Below are 27,545 nucleotides of genomic sequence, written 5' to 3' on the forward strand. Positions count from 1 at the left end.
CGTGCATTTTACTTAAAAAACCACGCCCAAAACAAACAATATCAGTTCAAAAACAAGCTAAAAAATAAGCCCAATTTTTTACATGATGTGAAGTTTAATCGTTTCAGCGTTAAACATGTTGATATGTAGTAGGAACATAACTCAAGTACATAAATTGCATGTTCTCAGCCAATGCAAGGTATGAAAGAAGTGTTATAATAAAACAAAATACATTCTATTCAGAGTGACTAGTCAAAGGAATAAAAATAATAACATTTAATAGATGGGAATAGAAGGGTAGGAGAAGAAGGGGGAAGGGAAGGAAAAAAAGAGAGAAGGAAGAGGGGGCAAGAGAGGGAAGGTGACAGAAGGGGAAACCAGATTGGAAAAAAAATTGGGGCAGGGACAATAATGCCACTGAAACTGTGGAGAACTCAAAGAATTATCTGCTTCTTTTTTTATTAAAATGCAAGTGTAAGATCTTGTTAGAACTGGGTTATTATATATTATTACTGTATTTATAAAACCATTTGAATGGTGTGAATCACCTTCAGCATATGGAAGAAAGGAAATGCATAATGTAAATATAAAATAAATTAGATAAGATCTTAGTTCATAGCTTCTAGGCAGAGATCAAGAACCTATACAATAATGGGTTTTAACATCCTTCCACCTGACCCCATTGGGGGATAGGATAACATAAACCCCTTGCAAAACCAGGATTACGAGCAATTCCTGCATGGCAAATGAGAGGAAACCCATAGGAACTAAAGGGCTTCCTCTCATTTGCCGGCACTGGGAATTGCTAGCGCAGTTTAATAAAAGAGGCTCTAAGGGGTCCTTTTACTAAGCTGCGGTAAAAGTGTGTGTTTTTGACGTGTGTTGAGGACCCTTTTACTGCAGCTGGTAAAGGCTGTCTTTTTTGCTGGTAAAGAAATGGCCATGCGATAAGAGAACCACTTGTCGCATCGCCACCCATACAGGCTCCCGGGCAGCACCAATTACCACCAAGTAAGCATGTGGTATGTGATGGGGGTGGGAACTGTTGCCGCACACCGACTCTTTTGAAAAAGGGCCCCTAAATCTCCTGCAAACAAGCCTCCCCCCCCCCAAAAAAAAAAAAAATCCTTTTGCATGTATTCTGCTAAATATGTTTTAGCTTTTAAAGATTCATCCATGTAGAAAATGAATAACATGTATTGAATGTTTGTATGTTTGGGAAGCTTGCCAGGTGCCCTTGGCCTGGATTGGCCGCTGTGGTGGACAGGATGCTGGGCTCGATGGACCCTTGGTCTTTTCCCAGTGTGGCATTACTTATGTACTTTCTCTTCTGCAGTTACAACACCCGATTCCCATAACAACTGTTATTAACTGGATGAACTAAGTACTGCATTTAATAATCTTATACAAATTAAAAAGATTTTTAAAATGTCTGTAATATTAAGTAGAACATATTTTTAAGGGAGAACCCGTTGCTAATTCAGTGGTAATTAGGGAACCTATACAGTTTAAATAATAATTCAATGTTTGGTGTGTGTATAACACTGTGCCCAAGAATGATTCTCTGATGCTATGTTTAGTTAGGGAACAGACTGGATACTGGGAAGATCCGTTCCCGGTTGCGCCTTGCGTCAGGGTTATGTCGTGTGAAATTCCCTTTTACCTCATAGATCTTTGTCCGGCAGTGCGTGCCCTATGATGTAGTTTTTTATTGCGTGTCTGCGATACGCAGGGAAAACATGGCGAACAGGAATGGCAAATAAAAGTTGGATAAATTATTTATCGTAGGGGAATTCGTATTCCAATCGTTGCGCTCCCTCCCGCGTGCAGCAGAGAATTTTGTAAACTCTGGGTTACCTAGTAACACTAGCACAAACCACAGGAGACAGAGCGGCTGGGCCGACTGTCTGTGCGCCCGGAGGTTCAATCGTCACGGGAGGCGGGGAGGAGGGCATTGGTTAAAGTTGTGTGAAGGGGATTTTTATTTGCTTGTCTATTAACTCTAAAAGTTTTATATAATAAATACACCTGAACTTGGCTTCCCAAATATTTGCACTCTGCAGAGTCGTAAATCAGGCTCTAGCGAAGCCCATCTACCTATGGAACTGCAGCACTTGGTTTTCAGTACCGGAGCGTGTTATTGTAAAGCATGTGGCATCGCATTCGCCACAAGGGATCATCAGCACTTTCAGCAGCGCAGAATGGTAGGAAGGCCAGAATGAGGCTTGGAATCAACAACAGAGAGGCTATTGAAGCACCAGAATGAGGTTTGGAATACAGAGCTACTAGACCTCTAGAATGAGGCTTGGAATGCACGGAAAGACAGCCAGAATACCAGGAGGAATACTATTTAAAAAACCGCACACACTGAAAGAAAGTAGCCCAAAAAACCCGCAATCCACCATCAACACCAAAAAATTTCCATCGCTGGCCTTCAACAATAGCCCCAGTTTTGGTGGGAAACCTGCCCAACTGCCAACAGTGTTGGCCAGGCAGCACTCTCAAGCCTGAGGGAAGGGACATGGGGGAGTGGGGATGAGGTGGAGGTGGTGCTGCTCTCACTTCTCTTCCCCGCCTCCCTCTAGCTCTCGCTGGCGGGCTTACAATCTCAGTCCTACACACTGCTTTCAACCTACCATTCCTGCCTGGCTTTACATTCGCACGCGCCGCCGCGCGCTCTCCCCACCGCTGACATTTCCGCAGCCACAGCCATGCCAGGAGGCATCGGGGTTGGCTCGCCGCAACCTCTCCACTTCCTCTTTTTCTTTCTTTTATTCTCATGAAAAAGGGAAAGAAGAAGAAGAAAAGTTCCACCTCTTTTTCTCTGGAGTTTGTAGCTTGGGCTACGCTTTGCCTTCCTCTCTTGAGTGACTGGATCGGATGTCACTTTTTCCCAGGTCTAGGATTTTGTTTCGCATTTTGGGTTACTTGACCCACTGTAGATAACTTGTGCTCCAAAGCGGCTACAGTCTTTCAACGTCCTCTTCTTCGTCAAGGGATTTACTGGCTCGTTGTTGGAAAAGCAAAGGCACTCAGTATAAACCACAGGTTCCCATCTATATAGAATCCAGCCGTTTAAAAATGCACTTGCTGGAGGTAGCTGTGGTTTTTCTTTATGCAGTATTACTCCAGAGGCACAGCGCTTATGAATCGGGACAGGGATATTACGACGATCCAGATTTGGTGGAGTCAAGGGTAAGTAATATAAAATATATATACTTGTAAATTTGAATGCAAACTTTAAAAAGTGCAAGAAAAATATTGTTTAATTTCCTACCAATGATAATAAAGTTCTTTGAATATTTGGGAATGGGAGCGCAGACTTTTGACACAGTAGCTGTAGGGACATAGTCGCTTTAACGGGCTGTTGGGGGAAGTGAATGATCTGCAGTTGCTGTTCAATAATGACTTAAAGCTGAAGTGTTTTGGAAAAAACACGTGATATTTGTTCCATTTCTCCCCCATGTCTGATATCTCTTTTCACAAACTGCTAGTCATTTTGCCGAGAGAGTTTACAAGAGGTGTAACATGAAGTAGTGTGTAATATAGTTATAGTAGTAATCCATTTATGATTAGCTGTCGTGTCATCTGTATTTTAGCCCAAATGAATTCAATTCGTCTTTACAACTGCATGTTCAATTTGAGCACTTAAAGTGTGCATGTATACAATGGTCTTGCCTGTTTTCACATTCATCAGACTTTGGACTCTAGGATCAATATTTTGCTCCCCCCCCCCCCCCCCTCCCTTCCTCCCTCGCTCTCTCTAAAAGAAAAAAAATCCTTTTGTTTCTACATGGAACTTCATCCCATCCCCTCTTGTGCTTGTGGACCTCTGCTTATTTTTCCTGTTTAATGTGCCCCTGTGGTCTTCCACCTCATTCTGTGGACTTCCACCCTATCTTCTGAACATCCATCCCACCTCCCAAAGGACCTCCCCCCCCCCCCCCCCCCACTCCTCTAAATCCACTCCTTTGCAAGCTTCTGTTTCTCACTCTTCTAGTACCTCAAATTTCAAACTTTCCCACCCAACCATGGGCCTGTATACCTCTGTACAGGATTCTGGTCTTCATTTTTGAAAACCCCAACTCTTCCCTCAGACCTCTGCTCCTCCCCCAGTTCCATTCCCTGCAGACATCTGCACCTTCCCAGACGCTCACTTATCTACCCCCTTGACACCATTTACATTTTTTCCACCTCTTTTACCTGTGCAGCATCATGCTGAAGGTGACCATACATTTGTGAGTTATCAGAGTGGCCCTCCACATATTTTCTTTGTAGGTAGGATGTTCATGAGAGAGGAGTGGAGCAAGGCCACTACAAGGTCAGAAATGTGCACTGTCTGCCCCTATAGTAGTGCCTTAGTTGCAGGAGCTTTGAGGAATAAGAATCAAGTATGTGGTGGTGAGAATGGGAGGTAAATGAGCAGAAGCTCATAGGAAGGGAGTGAGGGTGGAAGAAGTTAAGATACTGTGGAGGGAGAAGCAGAGGTCAAGGGAAGATGGTAGGGAGGGAGAAGTGGAGGCCTGCAGGTTAAAATAATAAACTGTGCTGAAGTTAAACGTAATAAAAATAATAGTTTGGCCAGTCCAGGGATTCTCTTGAGCTGCTCAGATTCTTAAACAATTGCCTGGTCTGTTTATGACTAGCACCAGCTCTGAAACCTGGACTACATGTGCTGTCCTCTATACAAGATTTATTTGCTTTTAGTTCACTGATGATAGTTTTACTCATCAGAGGTAGGGAGAGGGGAAGGCTTTATCTAAGCTGTGGGATGTTAAAAAATAAACCTGAGACACTACAGGAGGAGCTACTAACTTTCTTATGCTCTTGTTTCAGGTGAGCGGAGTTTAATCTAACCTAATACTGAGCAGCTCCTCTCTTTTGCCCCCCCCCCCCCCAAAAAAAGCCAAATTGTAAGCATCTGTCTACCCCCTCTCTCTCTTTTTTTTTTTTTTACCATTTTAAGCCTTTTTGCACACAAGACCTGCCTGCCTGCCTCCCTCCCTCCCTCCACAGTCCTGACTATACTCATGTTAAAAAAAATGTTTTTCTGAAAATTTGTGTGTCTCATACCATGGTAAAACTGTCAAACTTTTCATTAATTGTATTTAAACATGCATAGTTGTTTTTCTATTTCCCTAATGCTGTGGTAAATAGGAACAGTTGATTTTCTCCCCATCAGCATCATTTCTTAACCATCTGTATACAGAATGTACTTAGCACTCTTAAGATTTCTCTCTGTTGGTGGTAGCCTGGGTGTGTGTGTATGTACACCCTGATGCATGCCTGCCTGCCTCTCTTGTTGATTAGATGACTGGGACTTCCTAAAATGTGTAATCATGAGTTAATGTACATGTGTTGCAATCAGGCTGGAAGGGGAGGAGTGGGGGAAATGGATGGCAGGATATAAGAGGGAGGTATGAAAAATGAGTGATGGGAAGAATAGCTGAAGGGACCTTGGGAATAGATGGGGCCAGAAAGAAGGAATGGAACAGCAAAGAGCAGTCAGGTGAAGAGGGATATGGGGTAGAGGAAGAAGAACAAAAGTAGAGATGCAAGGGGCATTTGAGTACAGAGACTCTTTTGACCATAAATGTTTTGCAGGTGGCAGCTGATAAGAATATAATTAAGGCATAATCAGAATATGTATTGGATATGGAGTATAACAAAAAATGTGATTAATTAGTAATGGTTTATTTATTTTAAATGATTTTTATTGTAAACCATCTGTGGATATGCAGTGTATCTAATTTAATTAAACCTTAATGCAATAATGAAATATAGCAAACCGCTAGGTCAATGGCTGGCGGTAAGGTCTCAGACCCAAAATGGACGTGCAACAATTTTGCACATCCATTTTCAGCAAAAATTTAAAAAAGGCATTTTTTACAGTTGCGCTGAAAAATGATTCTGTGCAAGCCCAAAACACGCGTATACACTACCGCAGGCCATTTTTCAGTGCGCCTTTGTGAAAGGGCCCCTAAGGGCCCTGTTTACTAAGCCGCATTATAGGCGTGTTAGCGTCTTTAACATACATTAACCATATATGCGCATTAACTGTGTATGCACCTACAGTATCTCTATAGGTGCCTACACATTTAGCGTGCGTGCTATTTGTAGGTGCGTTACAAATGCTAACGTGCCTTAGATTTATGCATTTTAGATGTTTGGCATAAAACCAGTATTTTTATAGACTGCTTAACCATAACTCACCACTGTGTAAAATTATATTGATTTTGAATTAGAATAGACATGCAAGGCAATGCATTTTTCAAAGATAATTCTTGCTATGTATTGTGTATTTAAGATTTATGTAGTGTTCCTGTCTTTAGGTAGTCCATTTTTTAAATTTTGTTGTTGCATTCTAGAGAACAGCAATCAGTTCTCTTTCCAAGGGGTTTGGAAAGAAAGTAAAAGTGTGGTGGATGGGTGGGAAGGAGCTATACAGAGAATGAGGGAAACAGGACTGATTGCCTGACGCTCTATTGAATGATTCTGTGTGAAAAGAGAAAATATTTATTGTAAGTCATTTCAAGAAAAAATGTATGAGAATAGTATTGAAGACATGCATTTAAGATATTAATTTTCTCAAAAGTACATCAGATGCATTCAATTTGGATTTCACACATTTATAAAAAAAAAAATCGTTTGAAAGCACAAATGCACTGTAGTTATTTCAAACCTATATGAATTGGAAAATTGGATGATACTTCTTTTATATAGAGATATATCTGTAGGCAGGGGTCTGATATAGCAAGAAGGTTTTTTTTTTTCCATTGCGCGTCTGTGGGAAACCTTCTTAATAGATAGGCCCCTAGATAAACAAGATTTATCGTGTTATTGTGTGTGACTGGCAATATAGTGAAGTGGATGCAGCACAGAGTTTAAAAAACTGTGAGCCAGGTTTCATTCCTTTGGCCGGTACCTGAGGACTCTACGGACATTCTTTATGAACTTTCAGAACACTGCCTGTGCTGTGTCCTTCAATTGCAGCCCTCCTTATATACTTCTAGTTGTGCTCAGGAGTATTTATTTTTCTATAATCACAAAGCAGAAAATTATTTATGCATTCTTCACAATACTGATAAATTCTAGTTAGGATTATTTGCTTTAAACATATGTTGTATATAAGGGCTAACTTAGTGATTCAGTATGCAGTGGCACAGATTATAATGAGATGTCTAAAGAGGCCAGCTTTCCCTATATTGAAGATCTTGCACTGGTTGCCAGTGAAAATCAGGATACGTGTTTAGTTGCTGGCCCTGGCTTTTAGTTCCTGGTTACCTATGCACCAGTCTAGAATTGCTTTGCGCTTGGTTAAGAAGTAGTCAGGCAGTGCATTTGGTGGTCCCTGGGATAAAGACAATGCCTCCCAAACTTATTTAGTTGGCAGTAAGGGCTCATGCACTAATCTTATAATAATCAGGCAGCGCATAGCGATGGCCGTGCACTGCCTGATTACCGCAGGGCATGCCTATTCCCTGCTCCCTGTGCTGGAAAATTAATTTATATTTTGTAGCGTGGGGGATTGGCGCACACGGATCACAACAATACCATGGGATGCCTCAATGCGTCCCATAGCGGTGCTTTTTTGCCATACGCTACCCGTTCAGTAGTCCTACCACCCTTTAGTAAAAGGGCCCCTTTGTGCCGTGTGGTACATAGGTATAAAATAAGATGTGCAGCATTTAGCACACAGTGAGGCATATTTTCAAAGCACTTAGCCTTCCAAAGTTCCATAGGTTTCTATGGAACTTTGGAAGGCTAAGTGCTTTGAAAATATGCCTTAGTGTCTGTTAGTACACACTAAGCTTTAGTAAAAGAGCCCCTAAGGGCCCTGTTTATTAAGCAGCATGCTAGCGTTTTTAGTGTACGCTAAACATTAAAGACACCATAGGAATATATAGGTGTCTCTAGCATTGAGCACATGCTAATTTTAGGCGAAAAGCTAAAAACTTTAGTGCTTCTTAGTAAACAGGGCCCTAAGTGTTAAATAAATAAACTTAAAATCCTTTGAATTATAGGTAAATTATATAAACTTATAATGTGGAGTGAATGTAGAAATGTATTATGGGCCCCGTTTATAGGCACATTAATATTTTTGACGCGTGTTAACCATTTACGTGCCTACAATATCCCTATAGGCACTAATGCACCTTAGTAAAGAGGGCACTTTGAGAATTAATGTAAAATTAGAGCCACTTATCTTATATTTTGAAGTATTTTTCCATATGGAGATAAGACAATTTAATGTGATATTTTCCAAAATGTTATCTTTGTACTCCTGGTGTAAGTTAAATGCTTCACATGTATCATGAGATACAGTTCCAAATGAAATAGAAAAGCATTTTAGCCCAGTAAACTTCTTATAATCTTTTTCAAAAGATATGATAATAGTACTGAAAGAGAATATCCCATATTGCCAAGCAATGCTCTTAATATGCTAATGTTGCAAGTGTGTTTTATTTTTTATTTGCATGCTGTCAGTCTGTTTCTCTAAATCAGCAGTTTGCACCTTTAAGGGAAAAGCACTAATTATATCATTGTAACAAGGATCCATTCCTGGTATGATTAAAATTCTTTGGAAAGAGGCGTGGTTTAGTTCTGAACTGTAAGCCAGAAGAGCTTCTTAACTTCATAAATCTAAATCTAGCATCCCCCACTGACTTGTTCTTTCATGTGCATCAGGTTTTAAGAGCTGGTAGATAGACTTTTCCTAACTGAACTGGCTGTAAGCTGCATGCGTCTGAAGTGTTTGTAAAACACAGTAAGATCCAGTTTAGAGTTTGGATAATAAAACATTACAAGCTATAGCAATCTATATTTATTCCCCTTAGATCTTATAAGTGAACTAAATGCTGTAAGAATTGATCTGTAAGATAAACAATTGGGGCAATTCTATAAAGTGATTCATCAAAGACATCATTAATGGACAGATAAAGCCTAGTGCTCATAGGCACTACCTTATGGAATAGGGGCCTAAGTGCCAAAGTGCTTAACTGTAAGGGGGGTGTATGTGTGGTCGGAGCATGGGCAGGCCATGGGTGTGTCTCCTAGTTGCGCATAGTTTCTAGTATTCTAGAAACTTATCATTTGGGGCACCTAGGTGTGCCAACTTACTCCTGCCATTTGTGTGACTTATTATTATTATTAATTACATTTGTACCCCGCGCTTTCCCACACATAGCAAGTTCAATGTGGCTTACATAGTAAATAGAATTACAAAGTCTTGAAGGAGAATGTTACAAGTTGTAGTAAACATAGTAGTAGTGGGGTTTTGAGGATATGTAAATTGAGCATGGAGAGGTAAACAAAGATAGGATGAGCAAAAGGAGAAGAGAATGGGAGGGGTAAGGAGTAGGAAGGATGGAGAGGAAGAGATTGAGGAATGAGCATAAAGAGATTGTGAGACATGGTCAAAGGTATAATAATCGTCAGGGCAGGAATCATGGGTGGGCTTAAAAAGTTAAGTTGGGTCATTAGGGTAAGCTTTCTTGAAGAGATGGGTCTTCAACATTTTCTGAATGGTAGATGGTCGTTGATTGTTCGGGTGGATCTTGGCAGAACGTTCCAAAGCTGGCTGCCCAAAAAGGAGAAACTGGATTCATAGGAGGTCTTGCATTTAATACACATTGAGCCTGCAAATAGGTGGGAAATGTAGGATACAAATGCAATAAATAAATAAATAAATACCTTTGCAGTTGGGAAGGTGTAAATTGAGGTAAGTACAAGAAGACAATGATCTGTTTCTGGTTGGGAGGTTGATGAGGTTATTCATGTAGTTAGGGGATTCTTCATATATGATCTTATGAATCAGAGTGTAGACTTTAAAATTTATTCTTTGTCATATTTAGGAGGTGCCTAAACATGGGCACACCAGTGCTGACCTTGCGCTAGTATTCTTTAGTGGCATCTTGGCACCAAGATGCTGTTATGGAATTAGTGCTAAGTGCTTGTCAGTGGGTTACCTAGACTGAGGTACACATTTCTAGAATTGTTCCATTCTATACTATGCAGTTAATTGAAGTTATGATGAATTTATTTTAAAAAAATGGACTTCTCCTTGGGGGAAAGAACTGTGTTAATGGTAGTTGATCTTTAAGTAGCTGGCATAGGGATGGTGAATTTCATTTTTAACGTGTCTAGAGACTTTGTAGCAAATTACTTTCATAAGAACACTGTACGTTTTTTTTAATAAAGATTCCTGCATCAAAGATTTTGTAGGCCTGGACATACAACTGTTTCTGTTTTTTGAGGTTTACTATTTTACTTCAACCTGTTATGCTAACTGCATGAAAAATATACACAAAATTATATTAGCTGTAAGAGTTTAATGAGAAGTGAAAACATTTTGAGTTGTATAAGCTACTCTTCCACTGTAATTTCAACTGAAAAGTAAGAATATTATAACTTATGTACTTCTCACAGGAGCAGTAAAGAAGTAAATTTACTCTAGTAATTTATTTTTATGAGGAAGAAAAAAAAATGATATGTTAGACTCAGCCATAAACTGGAGGTTATGTGTTTTTTTCAGTTGTCATATGCCACTTGTTTTGCCATTAGAACAGACTAATATACAGTCCTGCAAAGAAAATGAGGAAGGATTGAAAATATGCATGCATACACATGACTGTTAATCAGGATTAAAACTTTGGAAATAATACTTGCTTAAATATATTTAATTGAAAAATAGGTGGTCACTTTCACGGTATATTGCAATGTCTTTGCTCAGTCGTAGTACTTGGATTTTTTTCTATTATTATTGCAAGATCATATTTTGTAAATAGAACAAAAGCAAACAGTACTGCAATAATTTATAACAGTGACCAGAGAAACTACTGTATAATAAACCCTCTAGAGGACGCCAACTCCTTGGAGTGCACAGCTGTTCCAACTATTCTGCAATGTCTCAATATGACAGGTCCTATGTAGCCTGGGGTTGGTGTTCTGTAAGCAGATGCCTAGAGTGTACTCAGAATCAGAGTAACCCTTGCATATAAACAATAGTCATTGGTTAGGACCAGGATAGAATTCTTCAGGAGGCCATAAACGACTTTATTGTCTTTGCTCAGCATTCTACCATAACTCAATCCACTCTAAAGACAGTTGCTCTAAACCAACTCTTCAGGCAAAATAATAGCAATGTGGCAGAGGCAGAGTCAAAATACCTGATGCAATAAGTAGCAGTCAACATACTTACAGTATCTCTGAGGCTATGCACTCCTAACTGCAAGTCTCAGGGAAAGTCCGGCTCTCCTTTATTTCCTAAATCTTGCTATAGTGGGTAGGCAGGGCAGTTCATTTCAGCATTCACTTAATTATGGTGTTGATGGATAAAAGGCTCTGAAGCTCTGTAACATATTTTTCCAATTTAGGTGCCTCTGAGATGTAGTGGTCTCCTCAGGAGCTCTGTGGGTTTTAATGGTAATGTTTCTCCTTCAGCCCAGTGGATGTTCAGTGACCACCAGTTGATGTGATGAATCCAAGATTTCCTTTCTGGAAGAAATGTATATATAGGGCTAAATTCTATATAATCACGCCTAAAATATTGGCGCCAAAAAAATACTCCTAGGCTTATTCTATAAGGTATGCCTAAATTTAGGCATAGTTATAGAATATGCCTAAATTTCAGTGCAGTTTATAGACTGTGCTGAGTGCCCATCCACGCGACTAAATTTACTCATGCACAGTTACGCCTAAGGCCGCTTGAAAACACCTTTGGGGCCCTGGGCAAACTTTTATGGATGGCCCCAACAGGGCCAGCCAAGCAGCTGCCTGCTGAAACAAGAGCAGTATAAAGGTGCAGAGCCGCTGTCTAGGTCATGTTGTCTAGGTTACGCTGTCTGTTGATTCTGCACTTTAAAAATAGGAAGTCCATGACAGAAGAGGCAGGATCAGCAGAGCCATCAACTTTGCAGCCTAGACAGCAGTTCCACACCTATACTGCTTGCTTATTTTTTGCTGGAAGCAAAGAGGGTGGGGTGGGGGAAGTGTCTGGAGCAGAAGGGAGGGGAGGAAAAATGCTGGACTAGAGTGCAGAGATGCCAAGGGTGGCCCATCCTAAAGAGTGTGATCGAAAGCCAATAATTTTCTCCTGGTGTATTTGGGTAGAAATTTGGTACAGTGTGAAGGGATTGCTGCCTGAGGAAGGGGTGCTGGCTACTTTTATTCTGTATCGTGGCATGTTACATATTTTAAACTCGATTATTTCAAGCACTTATGAACATTAATCCACATACCCCACTGATCCAACGTAAATCCTCACACCAAGCAACACAACATAACCAATGATCGTACTTACAATCTTCATTCCCTTCGACCCTCATGGTGCCTGATACACACCTACTTCAGTCGACCACAATATAACCTTATATTTGTTATCAACCGACTGGTGAATGCCTTACGGTGCTATGTAAGCCACATTGAGCCTGCAAATAGGTGGGAAAATGTGGGGTACAAATGTAACAAATAAAATACACAAACCCTTCAAGAGATAGTCTTATCATTTAAACCTGATCAGACAGAAGTCTGCTATAAGACAACCACCTCAACACACAACAGATTCTGCAACATATTCTAAAACCCTGTGTCATATTATAGCAAACTAAAAGTATATTAATTTTTTGATGCAATCTCAGTTAGACCCACACATTCCTTCTTTGCAAAAAACTACGTACAAACATGCATAAACACACTCAAATACAATAACAGTACTAACTCCCAGGACAAAGAATAATAAACGTATCCATGAAATTGCAGCACTATCAATATTATACCAGTCCCTAGAATTTCAATAGGCTGCCTAGTGGGGAGGGGAAAAGATAAAAAACAGTTCTGCTGCAGATCTCTACACAGAAATGGCATGCTAGCAGAATTCTTCACCTTGGTCGCAAGCACAAATTACCCAACAGACTCTCATCGAATGTAAAACAAAGGACCACACATCAGTACAAAAAAAATTGAATTGGAACCTCAAATCAGACTCTGTATGTACAGACAACAAAAGAAATATAACCTTTGAACAATGTATTGGTCCCGGTGTCTCTTTCCTGTTTTTCTCTGTTTCTTCTTTCTTTGTATGGTCTCCTGTCCATCTGACATTTTTTCACTCTCCATGTCCACCATCCTTGAGTCAGTCTGCAGTCTTATTAGACCTGTCTAGTATCTCCCTTCTGTCTCCCTGTCCCTATCCTACCCTTGAGTTCAGCATCTGCTCTCCGAGTGTCCGCATCTCCCCCCTTTTCTTTCATCTGCCCTTCTATTGTTAGTAATATGTAATTTATGTTTAAAGTCAAGCATGGTACTGGAAGATTGGAGGGTGGCCAGTGTTTAACGCCGATTTATTAAAAAGGGTTCCAGAGGTGGTCTGGGAAATTACAGACTGGTGAGCCTGATGCCGGTGCTGGGCAAAATGGTAGAGACTGTTATAAAGAGTCTCTATATACAGAATACATACAGAGCATGTTCAAAAGCATGGATTAGTGAGGCAAAGCCAGTATAGATTTAGTGAAGAGAAATCTTGCTTTACCAATCTACTGAATTTTTTTGAAGAAGAAACATGGATAAAGGTGAGCCAGTTGATATTGTGTATCTGGATTTTCAAAAGGCATTTGACAAAGTACCTCATGAAAGCCTCCAGAGGAAATTGGAAAGTCATGGGATAGGAGGTAGTGTTCTATTGTGGATTAAAAACTGGTTAAAGGATACAAAACAGAGAGTAGGGTTAAATGATCAGATTTCTCAAGGAAGTATAGATAGTGGGGTTCCGGGGTCTGTGTTGGGACTGCTGCTTTTTAACATATATGAATGATCTAGATACGGGAATAACTAGTGAGGTAATTAAATTTGCTGACAACACAGTTATTCAAAGTTGTTAAATCGCAAGAGGATTGTGAAAAATTACAAGATAACCTTACGAGACTGGGAGACAGGGCATCCAAATGGCAGATGACGTTTAATGTGAGCAAGTGCAAAGTGATGCATGTGGGAAAGAGGAACCCAAACATGCATAATGCAAGGTTCCACATTAGGAGCTACCGACCAGTAAAGGGATCTAGGTGTCATCATTGATGATGTGTTGAAACCCTCTTCTCAGTGTGCGGCGGTGGCTAAAAAAACAAATAGAATGTTAAGTATTATTAGGAAAGGAATGGAAAACAAACATGAGGACATTATAATGGCTTTGTATTGCTCCATGGTGCGACTGCAACTCAAATATTGTGTGCAATTCTGGTCACCGCATCTCAAAACAGATATAGTGGAATTAGAAGAGGGCAACAAAAATGATAAAGGTGATGGGACAACTTCTCTAAGAGGAAAGGCTAAAGTGGCTATGGCTCTTCAGCTTGGAGAAGAGATGGCTGATGGGAGATATGATTGAGGTCTATAAAATAATGAGTGGAATGGAATGGATATACATGAATTGCTTGTTTACTGTTTAGAAAAATACTAGGACTCAGTGGCACGCAATGAAGCTACAAAGTAGTAAATTGAAAACGAATGGGAGAAAATGTTTTTTCACTCAACGTGTAATTAAACTCTGGAATTCGTAGAAATGACAATTTTTGTTACTTACACATAGGTGTCACAATTATGGCCCTCATTTTACAAGCCCTATTTGTGTTTTGAGATTTGCATAAACCAGCACTTAATGGTAAACATTTATCTCGCATAAACATTTAAGCCACTATTTTACAAAGCTGGAATATGCACGCCTCAACCCAAATTTGTACCTATTGCAAGGAGGCGTGTTCTGGGCAGGATAAGGGCATGAGAAATTAATACATTTAGTCCTCATTTCAGAAGGGGACTAAGGGTTAGATTTGATAAATGGCACCCAGAGTTAGGCGCATGAATGATCCGTGCTGATGATATTCTGTAAAGGGATCTGTGTGTGGAGCATCTTTTATTGAATACTAGCTGTCCCAGTTGGCGTTGCTCAGCGATAAGTTAGTACTTTGTAATTGAGAAAAGCAAGGTTTATTTGTGTGTAATAACACTGTATAAGTATGTATCTTTAACTTGTTTATGATGGTTGTTTGTACAAACAGAAATGGAACACGCAGGAGTAGATAAATATTAAATCTGTTTAATATAATTTGTAATACGTTCTCATTCAAGTACATTACGATAAACATTTTTGGTTTTTTCCATTTGGAGCATATATGTATAAAGACTTATTTGAGCCAAGCGACATATAATTGGCCATGTGAAAAACATGGATTTTGTAAATTGACACCTAGGACTTTTAACGTTTGACCTTTAGCCTTATTTATTGACATTGCAAAGGCTAGTTGAACCAGAAACTGCAGTCTTTTGAACTGTATCTGATAGATTGAATAAGAAGAATTTTAGGTATAAAAATGTATTGTCCTTTGGCACAACCTGTCAAGATTATAGCTTCAATAACGTGTGGCATTAGAGTTTTAAGAGCTAAATGGGCGCCATTGCATAGCTTTGGAGCATTTAGATTTCATAGCAGTATGATTGGCAAACCAATTTTTAAGTGTAGTTGATGTGGTGGCATTCCTGGTAGATGCAGTGAATTTAGAAATTCAGCCGGATAATTTACATTGGCATTAGTATCTTGCATTGTGTCAGTGGACAAATACTCTTTAGTTTCACTTGGTAGCATTTCTTGGATTTTGATGTGAGAATGGGGGTGTGGTACTGAGGGGGATGAGAATCTGTGAGTGTGTGTGTGGGGGGGGGGTACTGCTGAGGGGTTAGTGTGAGAATGAATGAGTGTGAATGGGGTGTACTGGTGAAGAGGGTTTGAGTGGGGGTTTTCTGCTAGGAGGTGTGTGAGTGAGGGTGTTTTGCTGATGGGGGTGTGAGAATGGGTGAGTGTAATTGGGGGTGTTTTTCTGACGGGTGTGTGAGAACGGGTGAATGTCAGTGGGGGGGGTGCTATTCTGGGGTGTGTGATTGGAGTTGATTTGCTGAGGTGTGTGCAAGAATGGGTGATTATGAGTCTGGTGTTTTGCTGAGTGGTGTATTAGAATGAGTGAGTGTGAATGGGTGTGTGTGAGAATGGCTGAGCATGACTGCGGTGTTTTGCTGAGGGGTGTGTAAGAAAGAATGACATTGACATTGTTTAATACTCCCTTAAATCAGAAAATGTGGAGACTGGAGTGGATGAGTGGCCTAGTGGTTAGAGCACCGGTCTTGCAATCCAGAGGTGGCCGGTTCAAATCCCGCTGCTGCTCCTTGTGATCTTGGGCAAGTCACTTAACCCTCCATTGCCTCAGGTGCAAACTTAGATTGTGAGCCCTCCTGGGACAGAAAAGTATCCAGTGTATCTGAATGTAACTCACCTTGAGCTACTACTGAAAAAGGTGTCAGCAAAATCTAAATAAATAAATAATACCTAGCACTAACTTTTCTTTTCTGATTAATTTGTTTAGGTTGACTTTCTTGATTAGTTTGTTTCTTTCAATTTAGCAAGTGCCTCACTGTTTACCTGCCAAAACATCGCCTTCTTTTCAAATGCATATTGAAATTCAGTTTCTCGCCTTTTTTGAGGAACACACACACACACACACCAGGGGCGTAGCTACGGGTGGGCCCAGGCCCACCCAATTTCAGCTCTGGCCCGCCCACTCCCATTGCTCCCATTGCCGGCCGCTGCTGCTTTTCCTGTTGAGCAGCAGGGACGGCGCTACAAAAAGAAGAAGCGCTCAGCTGACTTAGCTGAGCGCCGTCGCCAACGTTAACAACGAGAAAAAATGTAAAAAAAAAAAAAAGCGCGGCACCGCAGGCAGCCTCGAAGCATTGGCTGCTGGCTCTGCAGGCTCCTCCCGTCTCTTACGTCACTGCCCCTGGAGCGAAGCAGGGGCAGTGACGTAAGAGACGGGAGGAGCCTGCAGAGCCAGCAGCCAATGCTTCGAGACTGCCTGCGGTGCCGCACTTTTTAAAAAAAACATTTTTTCTCATCGTTAGCGTTGGTGGCGGCGCTCAGCTCAATCAGCTGAGCGCTTCTTCTTTTTGTAGCTGGAGCTGGCGGGCCTGAATCGGGTGGGCCTGAATCGGGAGAGGGAAAACGGATGGCACGATGGGGACTGGGGAGAAAGAGGGAAAACAGAAGGATGGGGAGAGAAAGAGGGAAAACAGATAGGAGGGATGGCAGAGAAAGATGGAAAACGGAAGGATGGGGTGAGAAAGAGGGAAAACAGGAGGATGGCAGAGAAAGAGGGAAAACGGAAGGATGGGGCGAGAAAGAGGGAAAACAGATAGGAGGATGGCAGAGAGAGGGAAAACGGAAGGATGGGGAGAGAAAGAGGGAAAACAGAAGGATGGGGAGAGAAAGAGGGAATACAGATGGAAGGATGGCAGAGAAAGAGGGAAAACGGAAGGATGGGGAGAGAAAGAGGGAATACAGATGAAAGGATGGCAGAGAAAGAGGGAAAACGGAAGGATCGGGAGAGAAAGAGGGAAAACAGACGGAAGGATGGCAGAGAAAGAGGGAAAACGGAAGGATGGGTAGAGAAAGAGGGAATACAGATGGAAGGATGGCAGAGAGAGGGAAAACGGAAGGATTGGGAGAGAAAGAGGGGAAACAGACGGAAGGATGTTAGAGAGAGAGGGAAAACAGACGGAAGGATGGCAGAGAGAGAGGGAAAACAGACGGAAGGATGTTAGAGAGAGAGGGAAAACAGACGGAAGGATGGCAGAGAGAGAGGGAAAACAGACGGAAGGATGGCAGAGAGAGAGGGAAAACGGAAGGATGGGGAGAGAAAGAGGGAAAACAGATGGCAGGATGGGGAGAGAAAGAGGGAAAACAGATGGATGGATGGCAGAGAGAGGGAAAACGGATGGAAGGATGGCAGAGAAAGAAGGAAAACGGATGGATAGGGAGAGAAAGAGGGGAGATGGATGAAAGGATGCAGAGAGAAAGGGGAGAGACTGGAAGGATGTGGAGAGAGAAGGGGCCCTGAGCAGAAAAGGGTAGAGAGATAGACACTGGTTAGAAGGAGGGAGAGAGAAACATTAGATGGAAGGATCAGGAGAGAGGGTAGATGGGTGGAAGGATGGGGAGGGAAAGAGGGAAGACGCTGGATGGAAGGGTAGGGAGAAAGAGGTGACACTGGATGGAAGGATGCAGAAAGAAAGAGGGGAGACTACTGGAAGGATGGGGAGAGAGAGGGGAGACTGGAAGGATGGGGAGAGAAAGAAGAGAGCTGCTGGATGAAAAACGAGAGTAGTGAAAGACTGGAGAATAAGAGGAAGGGGCATGGGGAGAACAAGGGTGAGAAAAAGATGAAAAGCCATAAGTAGATGAAGGAAATTAAAGAATGGATAGTAAGAATGAATTAAATCTGGAGAGAGAGAGAGAGAGAAAAATATTGAAGAAAGCAAAGAAAAAGGAGGGAAAAATGACAAATGGCCAGAAAACCCTAGCAGAAGAGTTAAACGAAAACGAAGGAAAGCAGAATCTAGAGACTGGGAGCAACACAATGAGAAAAAGTAAATGGCCATACAACAAAGGTAAAGAAAATAATTGTATTTTTAATTTAGGATAAAGTAATATGGTGTTAATAAAGTTTCAGAGACCAATACTTCCTTCCTTAGGGGTGGAGAGGATACCATAACAGCATTATACTGACCTGAGGCAGGAGGTTTTGGCCTCTGAAAGCTCACTGAAAAGATTAGGCTATTAAATAAATTGTCTGAAATCTGATGCACTGAAAAGCAGCACTTTACCCTGTGTGACAAATGTATCTGAGTGTGACTACATTTTGCTGGGGGAGGGGAGTAGAGAGAAAATTTTGTGCCCACCCACTTTGGGTTCAGGCCCACCCAAAATTGGCAGTCTGGCTACGCCACTGACACACACACACACACACGCAACAGCAAGGAAGAACTTTCCGACCTGCAGTCTATTCAATTAATAGATGAAGATATTGCTCCCCTCCCCTGAGTGCCCCCGTGAACCGAATTGCTTCAAACTACACAATAACCTCGGCAACAGCGGGTAGAATCTGCATGCCAGGTTTGGTGGCCGTAGCTCTTTGGGGGCCGGAGGAGTTCGGACACGGACAAACAAACAAACACACGCATCTTCTTAATATATATAGATTAGCTTAGCATGCATTTCACATCTAAATTTGGGCATGAACATTCATCACATGATTGAATAACCTCAATGCTTTTAATAAACAATCCCACTTCTAATCTAATATCGATTACTATGTAACCACACAATGCTGACTAACCTCATTGCCAAACACTATCACTTTTACCCTAATGTTGACACCTACGCAAGATCATAATGTATTCTTATACCATATATGTACGCACTGACTGTAAAACCATGTGCAACTCTGTAAACCGGAAATGGCAAACACCACTAAGGCAAATGTAAGCCACATTGAGCCTGCAAATAGGTGGGAAAATGTGGGATACAATTGCTACAAAATAAATAAATGCCTGCCAAAGGCTGGTGTAAGTGCTCACAGTGAACTACTGTTAGGCACGCAAATTCAAGTATTCTATATACACATGCTTAAATCCTGGGAACACCATTGACTCATCCATGTTCATCCCATAGCCACGCCCCCTTTGGAGTTGTGCGCTATGAAATTTAGGCACGCATGTTATAGAATAGGTTGTAGGACAGATCTGTGTTTAACTCCTAATAAATGATTATGTTTCTAAGACTGCAAAGGTAACCAGTTATGTGCCAGCTTGAAAATAGTCGATATATACATTAATTTTTCTAAAATGCATCTTTATGCTGCATGCACTGATGCACAGTGGCGTAGCTAGGGTAGTTGACACACGGGGCCGGTCATTTTTTAAACCCCCCCCCCCCCCCCCCCCAAATCCAGTACTAGGCATACCGAGAATACAAAACACTCAGGACCTATAGAGCAATTCTACCATACCATAAGCAGTCATTTCTACGAGTCACACAAGGAAAAGGAAAGCATCTTAAACACTACAGTGAGCACTAGAACATCAATCACCTATTGTAAAACGAAACCAGACAGAATAGTACAGATCGTCGATCCTGCACAGTCAATGCCAATTGAAAGCCATGTCTTTTTCACAAACACAGATACAACCTAATCCACTATAGAATAAGTAATCATAAACTTTCTATTTAGACAAAAATTAAACTGACCCCCAATGCCAGACTCTGCATACAATGCAACACCACAGAAACAGAAAATGTCCCCTAGTACTGTGCAAAATATAAAGACAGCAGATGTAAATTTGAAAAAAAACTAACAACTACCAATCACCACTTTACAAATTAACAAATAGAAATAAAACAAATACAGAAAATAAAATAATACTATTTTATTGGACTAATACATTTAGCTTCCAGAGGCCAAAATCTCCTTCCTCAGGTCAATACAGTATAGTGCTGTTACAGTATCCTATCCTGACCTGAGGAAGGGGGTTTTGTTCTCTGAAAGTTAAGACAAAATGTATTAAAATTAGTCCAATAAAAAGATTACCTTATTTACATGTTCTATTTATAAACATTAACACAGCTACAATACTATATCCTAAAGCAAAATAATAAAAATATATATTTACAGTTTGTTGTCTCTGGTTTCTGCTTTCCTCATCTTCTTTTTACTGTCTTCCTTCCATCCAGCATCTGTCTTCGCTCTCTCTCTCTGCCATCCAGTGTCTGCCCTCTCTCTCCCTTCCATCTACATCTGCCCTATATTTCTGCCCCTTCCATCCACCATCTGCCCCAGTCTGCCATCTCTCTCCTCCTTCCATCAACATCTGCCCTCTCTCTCTCTCTCTCTCTCTCCCTATCTCCCTCCCTTCCATCCACATCTGCCCTCTATCTCTGTCCCTTCCATCCACCATTTGCCCCAGTCTGCCCTCTTTCTCTCTCCCCCTTCCACCCACCATCTGCCCTTTCTCTCTGCCCCTTCAATCCATCTGCCCTCCCTCTCCCATCCATCTAGGGTCTGTCCCCACCCTCCCCAATCCCCTTCTCCCTTCAGGGCACCCATCTGGGCTCCCCCACCCTCCCCAACCCCCTTCACCCCTTTGAGCACCCCTGAGTCCCCCCTCCCACCCGACCCGACACACCTACCAGCTCCGTTCGCCTGCTCCCACCCTGTCCTGCCTTAAAAAAATGTTTTTTGAAGCGCCAGAGTGGTAGGCAGCGCCTTGCGTCTGCCCTGCTAGTAAAAAGCTCCTCGACATCATCGTCGGGCCTTCCTACATTGAGTCCTGCCCGCCCTCGCGGTAATAGGAAATTACCTCAGAGGAGGGCGGGACTCAATGTGGGAAGACCCGACGACGTCGAGGAGCTTTTTACTAGCAGGGCAGACGCGAGGCGCTGCCTGCCACTCCGGCGCTTTGAAAAAAAATTTTAAAGGCAGGACAGGGTGGGAGCAGCGGGAGCGGAGCACCCCCCACCTGCTGACACCTGGGCCGGACCGCCCCCACCACCCCGCCCTTGCTACGCCACTGCTGATGCATGAATATCTATTTCTCTGTATTTAGAACAGGCTGTATGTGATTGATTCTGTTCTAAAATATTGGTGAAACCTGATGCATTGAGCTGTACATCTCAATTCTTACTTCTACGACTTTTCTTAAAAAGGTGCTGTATACGTATAAAGTCTTAATCCAGACAATTTATATTTGTAATTGTAGCCAATTAGGAACTCAAACCCTGAAAGGTATATTTTCATAATTTAAAGCGTATACAAAGTATTGGGGGGGGGGGGGGGGTTGTGTTAAGTATAGTTGTCCCCTTAATCACTCATGTCAAGCCCTGGCTGAAATAAGGGCTTTGTAAAAGCTTATGCAGGCCTTGGAGGTGCAAAAGCCAGCAGAGTTTTTCAAAATATATGTGTATTTCCATTGTAAAATGGAAACTACAGGTACAATTTTTAGCCTGCCTGAGACATGCCTCTTTTGAATCTGGGCATCACAAACCATGTAAATACTTCTAACACAAGGCTGTTAAAATGATCCCATTTGTGACTCATTACCTCTTCAATTAAGTGAAGACAATGCTATAGTTGAACAAATACTTTGACCCTTCCTTCTAACCACTCAGCTTGTGATTTGTTTGTTTTTCTGTCAACTTTCAAGAAGCAGGGACTCTTTTAAACAGCTATCTTGAGCATTTGAAAATGAAGATAATTCACTCTTACAAAGCACAGGAAGGGTATAAAAATCTGTGAACATTTCCACCTAGCAATTTCAACTGTCATAAACATTGCTAAATGAAAATTACATGAAATTGTATAAAACCTAGCTAGTCATGAAGAGAGGCAGCTCCCTACTAGTCCTCCAGTGCCCCTCTGAACTCCCTCAGCACCACACCTTGTGCTGGAATCAGCTTCAAAAACTGTCAAGAACTCACAGCAGCATTATTAAGGGGCCTTGAAAAGTTCCCCCCAGAATCCTAACAGGGTGCAGTTTTTGCCCAGTGATAGGAAGGCCCAGCTTTCATTATACTGTGTTAGGCAAATAATGAGATTAGGATCAGTCTCTAGAATTTTCCTGATTTATAACATAGGAGGACAGATTTAGAGCCCTTCTCCACATTGTTTAACTTTGAACTATATAGAGGCTTCATGAGTTTCTGCTCATTTAGGGATTCAGTGAAACCCTCTCTTCTGTGCCAGAGCTGGTGGTGGGAGGCGGGACTGGTAGTTGGGAGGCGGGGATAGTGCTGGGCAGATTTATAGGGTCTGTGCCAGAGCTGGTGGTTGGGAGGCGGGGATAGGGCTGGCCAGACTTATACGGTCTGTGCACTGAAGAGGACAGTACAAATAAAAAAGTAGCACATATGAATTTATCTTCAGACTGGATGGACCGTGCATGTCTTTTTCTGCCATCATCTACTTTGTTTACTATCTTCTTGGTTCCTGGACCAATTGTTCCAAGAAGCAGTCATTTATTACATCTAGGAATTGTATTTCCCTGGTGCTCCCTGATGTAACATTTATCCAGTCAATACTGGAGTAATTGAAATTACCTATTATTATACTGTTACCTGATTCCATTTTGGGTTTAGCTTATATTCAATATGAAAGTCTACGTATTCTTTATTTGCTACTAGGATGGATAGTTTTCAGCCAGGCCAATCTATTCAAATAAATACCTATTCAGTGAGATAAATCAATTTTGAAAATTGTCCTCCCCAGGTACAGACTTAATAATATGTATAAAATAGTTTATTGTAACTGGTATGAAGTTTTAAAATACACCTTGAGGCGTATTTTTGAAAGCATTTAGACTTCTATAGTAACCTATGGAACTTTGTAAGTCCAAGTGCTTTGAAAATACGCCTCCTTGTGTGTTCTCTTTTCTACTTGATCGGGTTCATTGCTGATATCCAGTGAATCTGCTTTATATCCTATTGCAGTCAAAAGAAAGAAATCATTAAAAAGTCTTATTTAGTTTAACTGTTTGATTCGATTTCAAGGTCCACCTCTTCAATGTCGCTTTCGGCACCTAACCATTGTACCTCTATCCAGGAAATCTAGACTGCCTCAATCTTGATTGACTGCACTTTTTGTCCTTTAGATTGTAAGCTCCTTTGAGCAGGGACTGTCCTTCTTTGTTAATTGTACAGCACTGCACAACCCTGGTAGCACTTTAGAAATGTTAAATAGTAGTAGTAGTGGTAGTCATGACAGATTTTACTTTAAAAAAAATCCTAAAATTATTAATTTAGCTTTAATCTATTGTGGTGTTTCACTTCAAATAAGAAAGAAGTACAATTATAAAATTTTTCTCCTTGGAACACTAAGGTAAATGGTTATTTGAAAATTTTCTTTAAAAATACTTAGGGCCCTGTTTACAAAGGGTTGTTAAAATGTTTAGGGCCTCGTTTACTAAGGCATGTTAGCGTTTTTAACACATCTACAATTAGTGTGCACGCTAACCTTGTAGGCGCCTATAGGTATATTGTAGGCGAGTACGTGGTTAACATGCGTTAAAAATGCTAATGTGCCTATAACACAGCTTAGTAAACAAGGCCCTTAGTGCACACTAAAAATTAGTGTACACTAACCATGTAGACACCGATAGGAATGTTATGGGCATCTTCATGGTTAGTGCGCACAAAAAATGCTAGCACACCTTTGTAAACAATATTAAGAAAAAAACCTTTCTCATTCCGATAATGTAGAAGAATAAAATTAGTCAAGAATATTAGTCAAGAATATTTGTTGCAATTGATTGGAAATTAGTCCTAGCCCTTCTCTTATTTTGCACAATGCCTCAAACAGAGGTTTCTGTAAAAGCAATGGGTCTTCCCTGTTCCTTGGAGTTTTATCAGAGAAAACACAGAATAAAAACAAATAAGAGGCTCTGAGTTAAAGTGGCAGGATAGGGAAGACCTAAAGTTGGGACTATAGCTGTAACAGGTTGAGGAAGGGGCAACTCTTCATTGAGTAGAGCTGTAAGAATGAAGGTGTCTTAGAAATTAGTTTAAGAAAACAGGCAGCCACTGGAGTGAGTGAGAGAGTTTCTTAGTTTTATGAGAAACTGACAGGTAGCTTCCAGTCTTCACTTGGTTGTCTTTTGTCTTTGCCACCAAAGTAGGTGTGTGTCTGTGTGTGGAGGGGGGGGGGGGGGGGGGATTGAGAGAACAAAACAGCAAGAACCACTTATATAGCAAAGTAGGTTAATAGGTAAATTGAAGACTGAGAACACTGTAATTTGGTTGAATTGGCAAAAATTCAATTTGAGAAGAATCTATCTATATAGGAAAAGCAGAGAAAGGGATTGGTGGTTGAAGGGAAGGGTGGGAAGGCCACAAACACTGTAGCAGAGGCAGCAGTGCTGTTTTGAAACTAGTATAGAGATATTAGGTATAGGCTAGTGGATTTGATATACTGCATTTCTGTGGTACAACTAAAGCAGTTGGATTCTAAAAGGTTTTTGTTCTTGGTCCCTTTCATTTCTTTACTCCCCCACCATAGTTAGATTTGTACTTTTGAAGTGTCATTTTACCAGAAAAGCAGACAGTTTAACACTATAAGACAATTTTTTTAACAGCACCATAAACCTCATGTATAGCGCTATTCATGTACAACAGTCAAGTTAACCTTTTAAGTCTTAGAGAATCTTTTACTGAGGTGTAGTATGGTTTTGCAATTACCTATTGAGGTGGCGTCAAAAAAGTACTGTGTTATCTACTGCAATAACAGCACATGGTTCTCTCCGTTTCTCAGCCCCATTCTGCATTTGTCTGTTAAAATGGAAATTAGTGCACTGAGGCCCTTATTTTTGAAGCCCTGGTAATGATTTATACATGTAAATATCGACTTTTTAAATTCATGATTTACACATGTAAATGCTGGTATTTGCACATGTAAATCTTTCCCACGTATAAATATCAAGAGGGTGTGGTTTTGGACTGGTCAAACGTCTACATGTGTATTCTCATTTCATAAAGCGAATGCATATATATGACCCAATATTTCATTGTTGAAATTTACAGGTGCTCCTTTCTGCATATAGGTTTGTCAAAAGTGCTCATTTGGGCCAGCACTTTACAGGAGGGATTAAGAGAGTGCACCCTCTTAATTCACCATTCCTTGTCATCAAGCAGATGCAGCCATTACAGATGGGTTGTGTCCATCAACAAGCAGAGGGAGATAGAGAGCACACTTTTTTTCAGTGCCTCATACCAGCTTGCTCCACTGCCTCTCTTCAGTATTCTCTATCTCCCCTAGCAGAGTGGCTGCAGCTTCTTTGAGCTCCATCTAAAATCTGCCTGGAGGTTGCTCCTGTGCTTTTGCCAGTTGTTAGCAGGGGTGTTGGAGGCTATAGCAGCTTCACTTTATAGGCACATAGGTTCGCCCTTTCCCTGCCTTACCCATACCTCCGTGGATGTGGACACATTGCTTAGCTTTCCCTGTCCTTCCCCACCAACAGTGGATGCAGGTACATAGGTTTGCCCTTTCCCTGCCTTTCCCACTCACCTGAGCCTCCGGAGTTCTATTTACCTCTGCTTTCCTCACAGCATTTAAAAAAAAAAAAAGTTGCGTCGCGCTTAGACGCTGGAACAGAGGTTTTTCCTTGCCTTTTTCTGTGAGACCGGAGCTGTGATACTCGGTCCAGTGAGGTAAGAGTGTTTTCTGACTCCTCCGGGGTGGGCCGGCGATCGGGGCGATTTTGCCGCGAACCGCCATTTTGAATTTTACCGCCGTTTTCGGCGATGGCAGCGGAGACAGTAAAGCGCTGTTCCAAGTATGGCAAGCGAAGATCAGCAGCGGGGCTCTGTAAATCGTGCTGTACAGACGTTAGAGCTGGCCCAAGCATGGCGAGCGACGATTCTTCGCGCTCTGAGCTGGCAGCGGGCGCCATTTTGAATTTACCACATGGCGCGACCTCCGCTGAGACGGAGAGTCCTGAGCCCGGAGGGAGGCCTCGGAGTGAGGCTGATATGGGAGCTACTAGCCCCGGCAGAGATCCGGGTGCCCATGGTGAGTTTTTCTCCCCTGATTTTGTCTTATTAATGTATAAAGCATACATGCTTAAAAGAGCTCTCCCACAAAGCCCAGCACGGGCCTCTTCTAATGCCCCCCCCCCCCCCCCCCCCCGGTGGATTCTAGTCTGGGTATGCCCTCTGAGGCGTTATTCCCTGATAATTGGCAGAATATGAAGCGCAGAAGGGCTCATTCCCCTTCAGAGAGTGCTGCACCTCCTTTTTCCCCCCCGTGGTTGGGCTGCGAGGATTCGGAGGACTCTGGCAGGCCTTCATGGTCTGAGGAGCCAGAGTCTGGTGCAGAAGTGACTCAGGATCTGGACGATCCCTCCGCGATGAGGATTTTCCACTGTGATGAGCTGCCAGCACTTATTTCTGATGCCCTGCAGGCTCTCTCTATTGAGGACCCTGCCAGTGGCACAGCCTCCTCTGTGAATCCTAGGATGGCTAGTACCAAAAAGCCTGCTCGAGCCTTTCCTTTGCATGACTCCATCCAAGAGCTTATTTCGGCTCAATGGGCTGACCCCGAGGGACCTTTGAAAGTTACCAGGGCTATGGGGCAATTATACCCTCTGAGTGAGGAGGATATGGGTCGCTTTGCTATGCCTAAAGTGGATGCCCTAGTCACAGCTGTGACGAAGAGAACTACCCTCCCTGTTGAAGGAGGTGTTGCCCTGAAGGATATTCAAGACCGTAGTCTGGAATCAGCACTTAAACGGTCATTTGAAATTGCAGGTCTCACTATTCGGGCGTCTGCATGCAGTTGTTATGCTGCTAGAGCCTGCCTGGCTTGGTTGCAACAGGCAGTGGAACAGCCCGGTGATGGAGCGGAGCCCTTTTCAGATGTGGCTCCACGGATGGAGTCGGCCTTGTCCTTTCTTGCTGACGCCCTTTATGATATTGTCAGAGCTTCGGCTAAACACATGGCAGTAGCAGTGGCGGCTCACCGTCTTCTTTGGCTACGGCATTGGGTGGCGGACATGGCCTCTAAGCAAAGGTTGGTGAAGTTGCCCATTCAAGGCCTTCTCCTGTTTGGTGAGGAGTTGTAGAAAATTGTGAAGGGCCTGGGTGAGGCTAAACCCTAGCGCTTGCCCGAAGATAGGCCTCGGCCTTCCTCTAAGGGTGCGGCGGT

General features: G+C 42.0%; 1 protein-coding gene across 1 annotated transcript in view; it reads left to right on the forward strand.

Moving 5' to 3' along the window:
• Positions 1–2,337: 2,337 nt before the first annotated feature.
• Positions 2,338–27,545, forward strand: part of VEGFC (vascular endothelial growth factor C) — a 232,717-nt gene continuing 207,509 nt past the window's right edge. Inside the window, 1 exon segment of the mRNA XM_030191521.1 lies at positions 2,338–3,174. Within this exon segment, the coding sequence (XP_030047381.1) occupies positions 3,061–3,174 (114 nt within the window). The 5' untranslated portion in view covers positions 2,338–3,060.

This window comes from Microcaecilia unicolor, chromosome 2 (assembly GCF_901765095.1).
Source record: "Microcaecilia unicolor chromosome 2, aMicUni1.1, whole genome shotgun sequence".
NCBI classification, from domain to species: domain Eukaryota; kingdom Metazoa; phylum Chordata; class Amphibia; order Gymnophiona; family Siphonopidae; genus Microcaecilia; species Microcaecilia unicolor.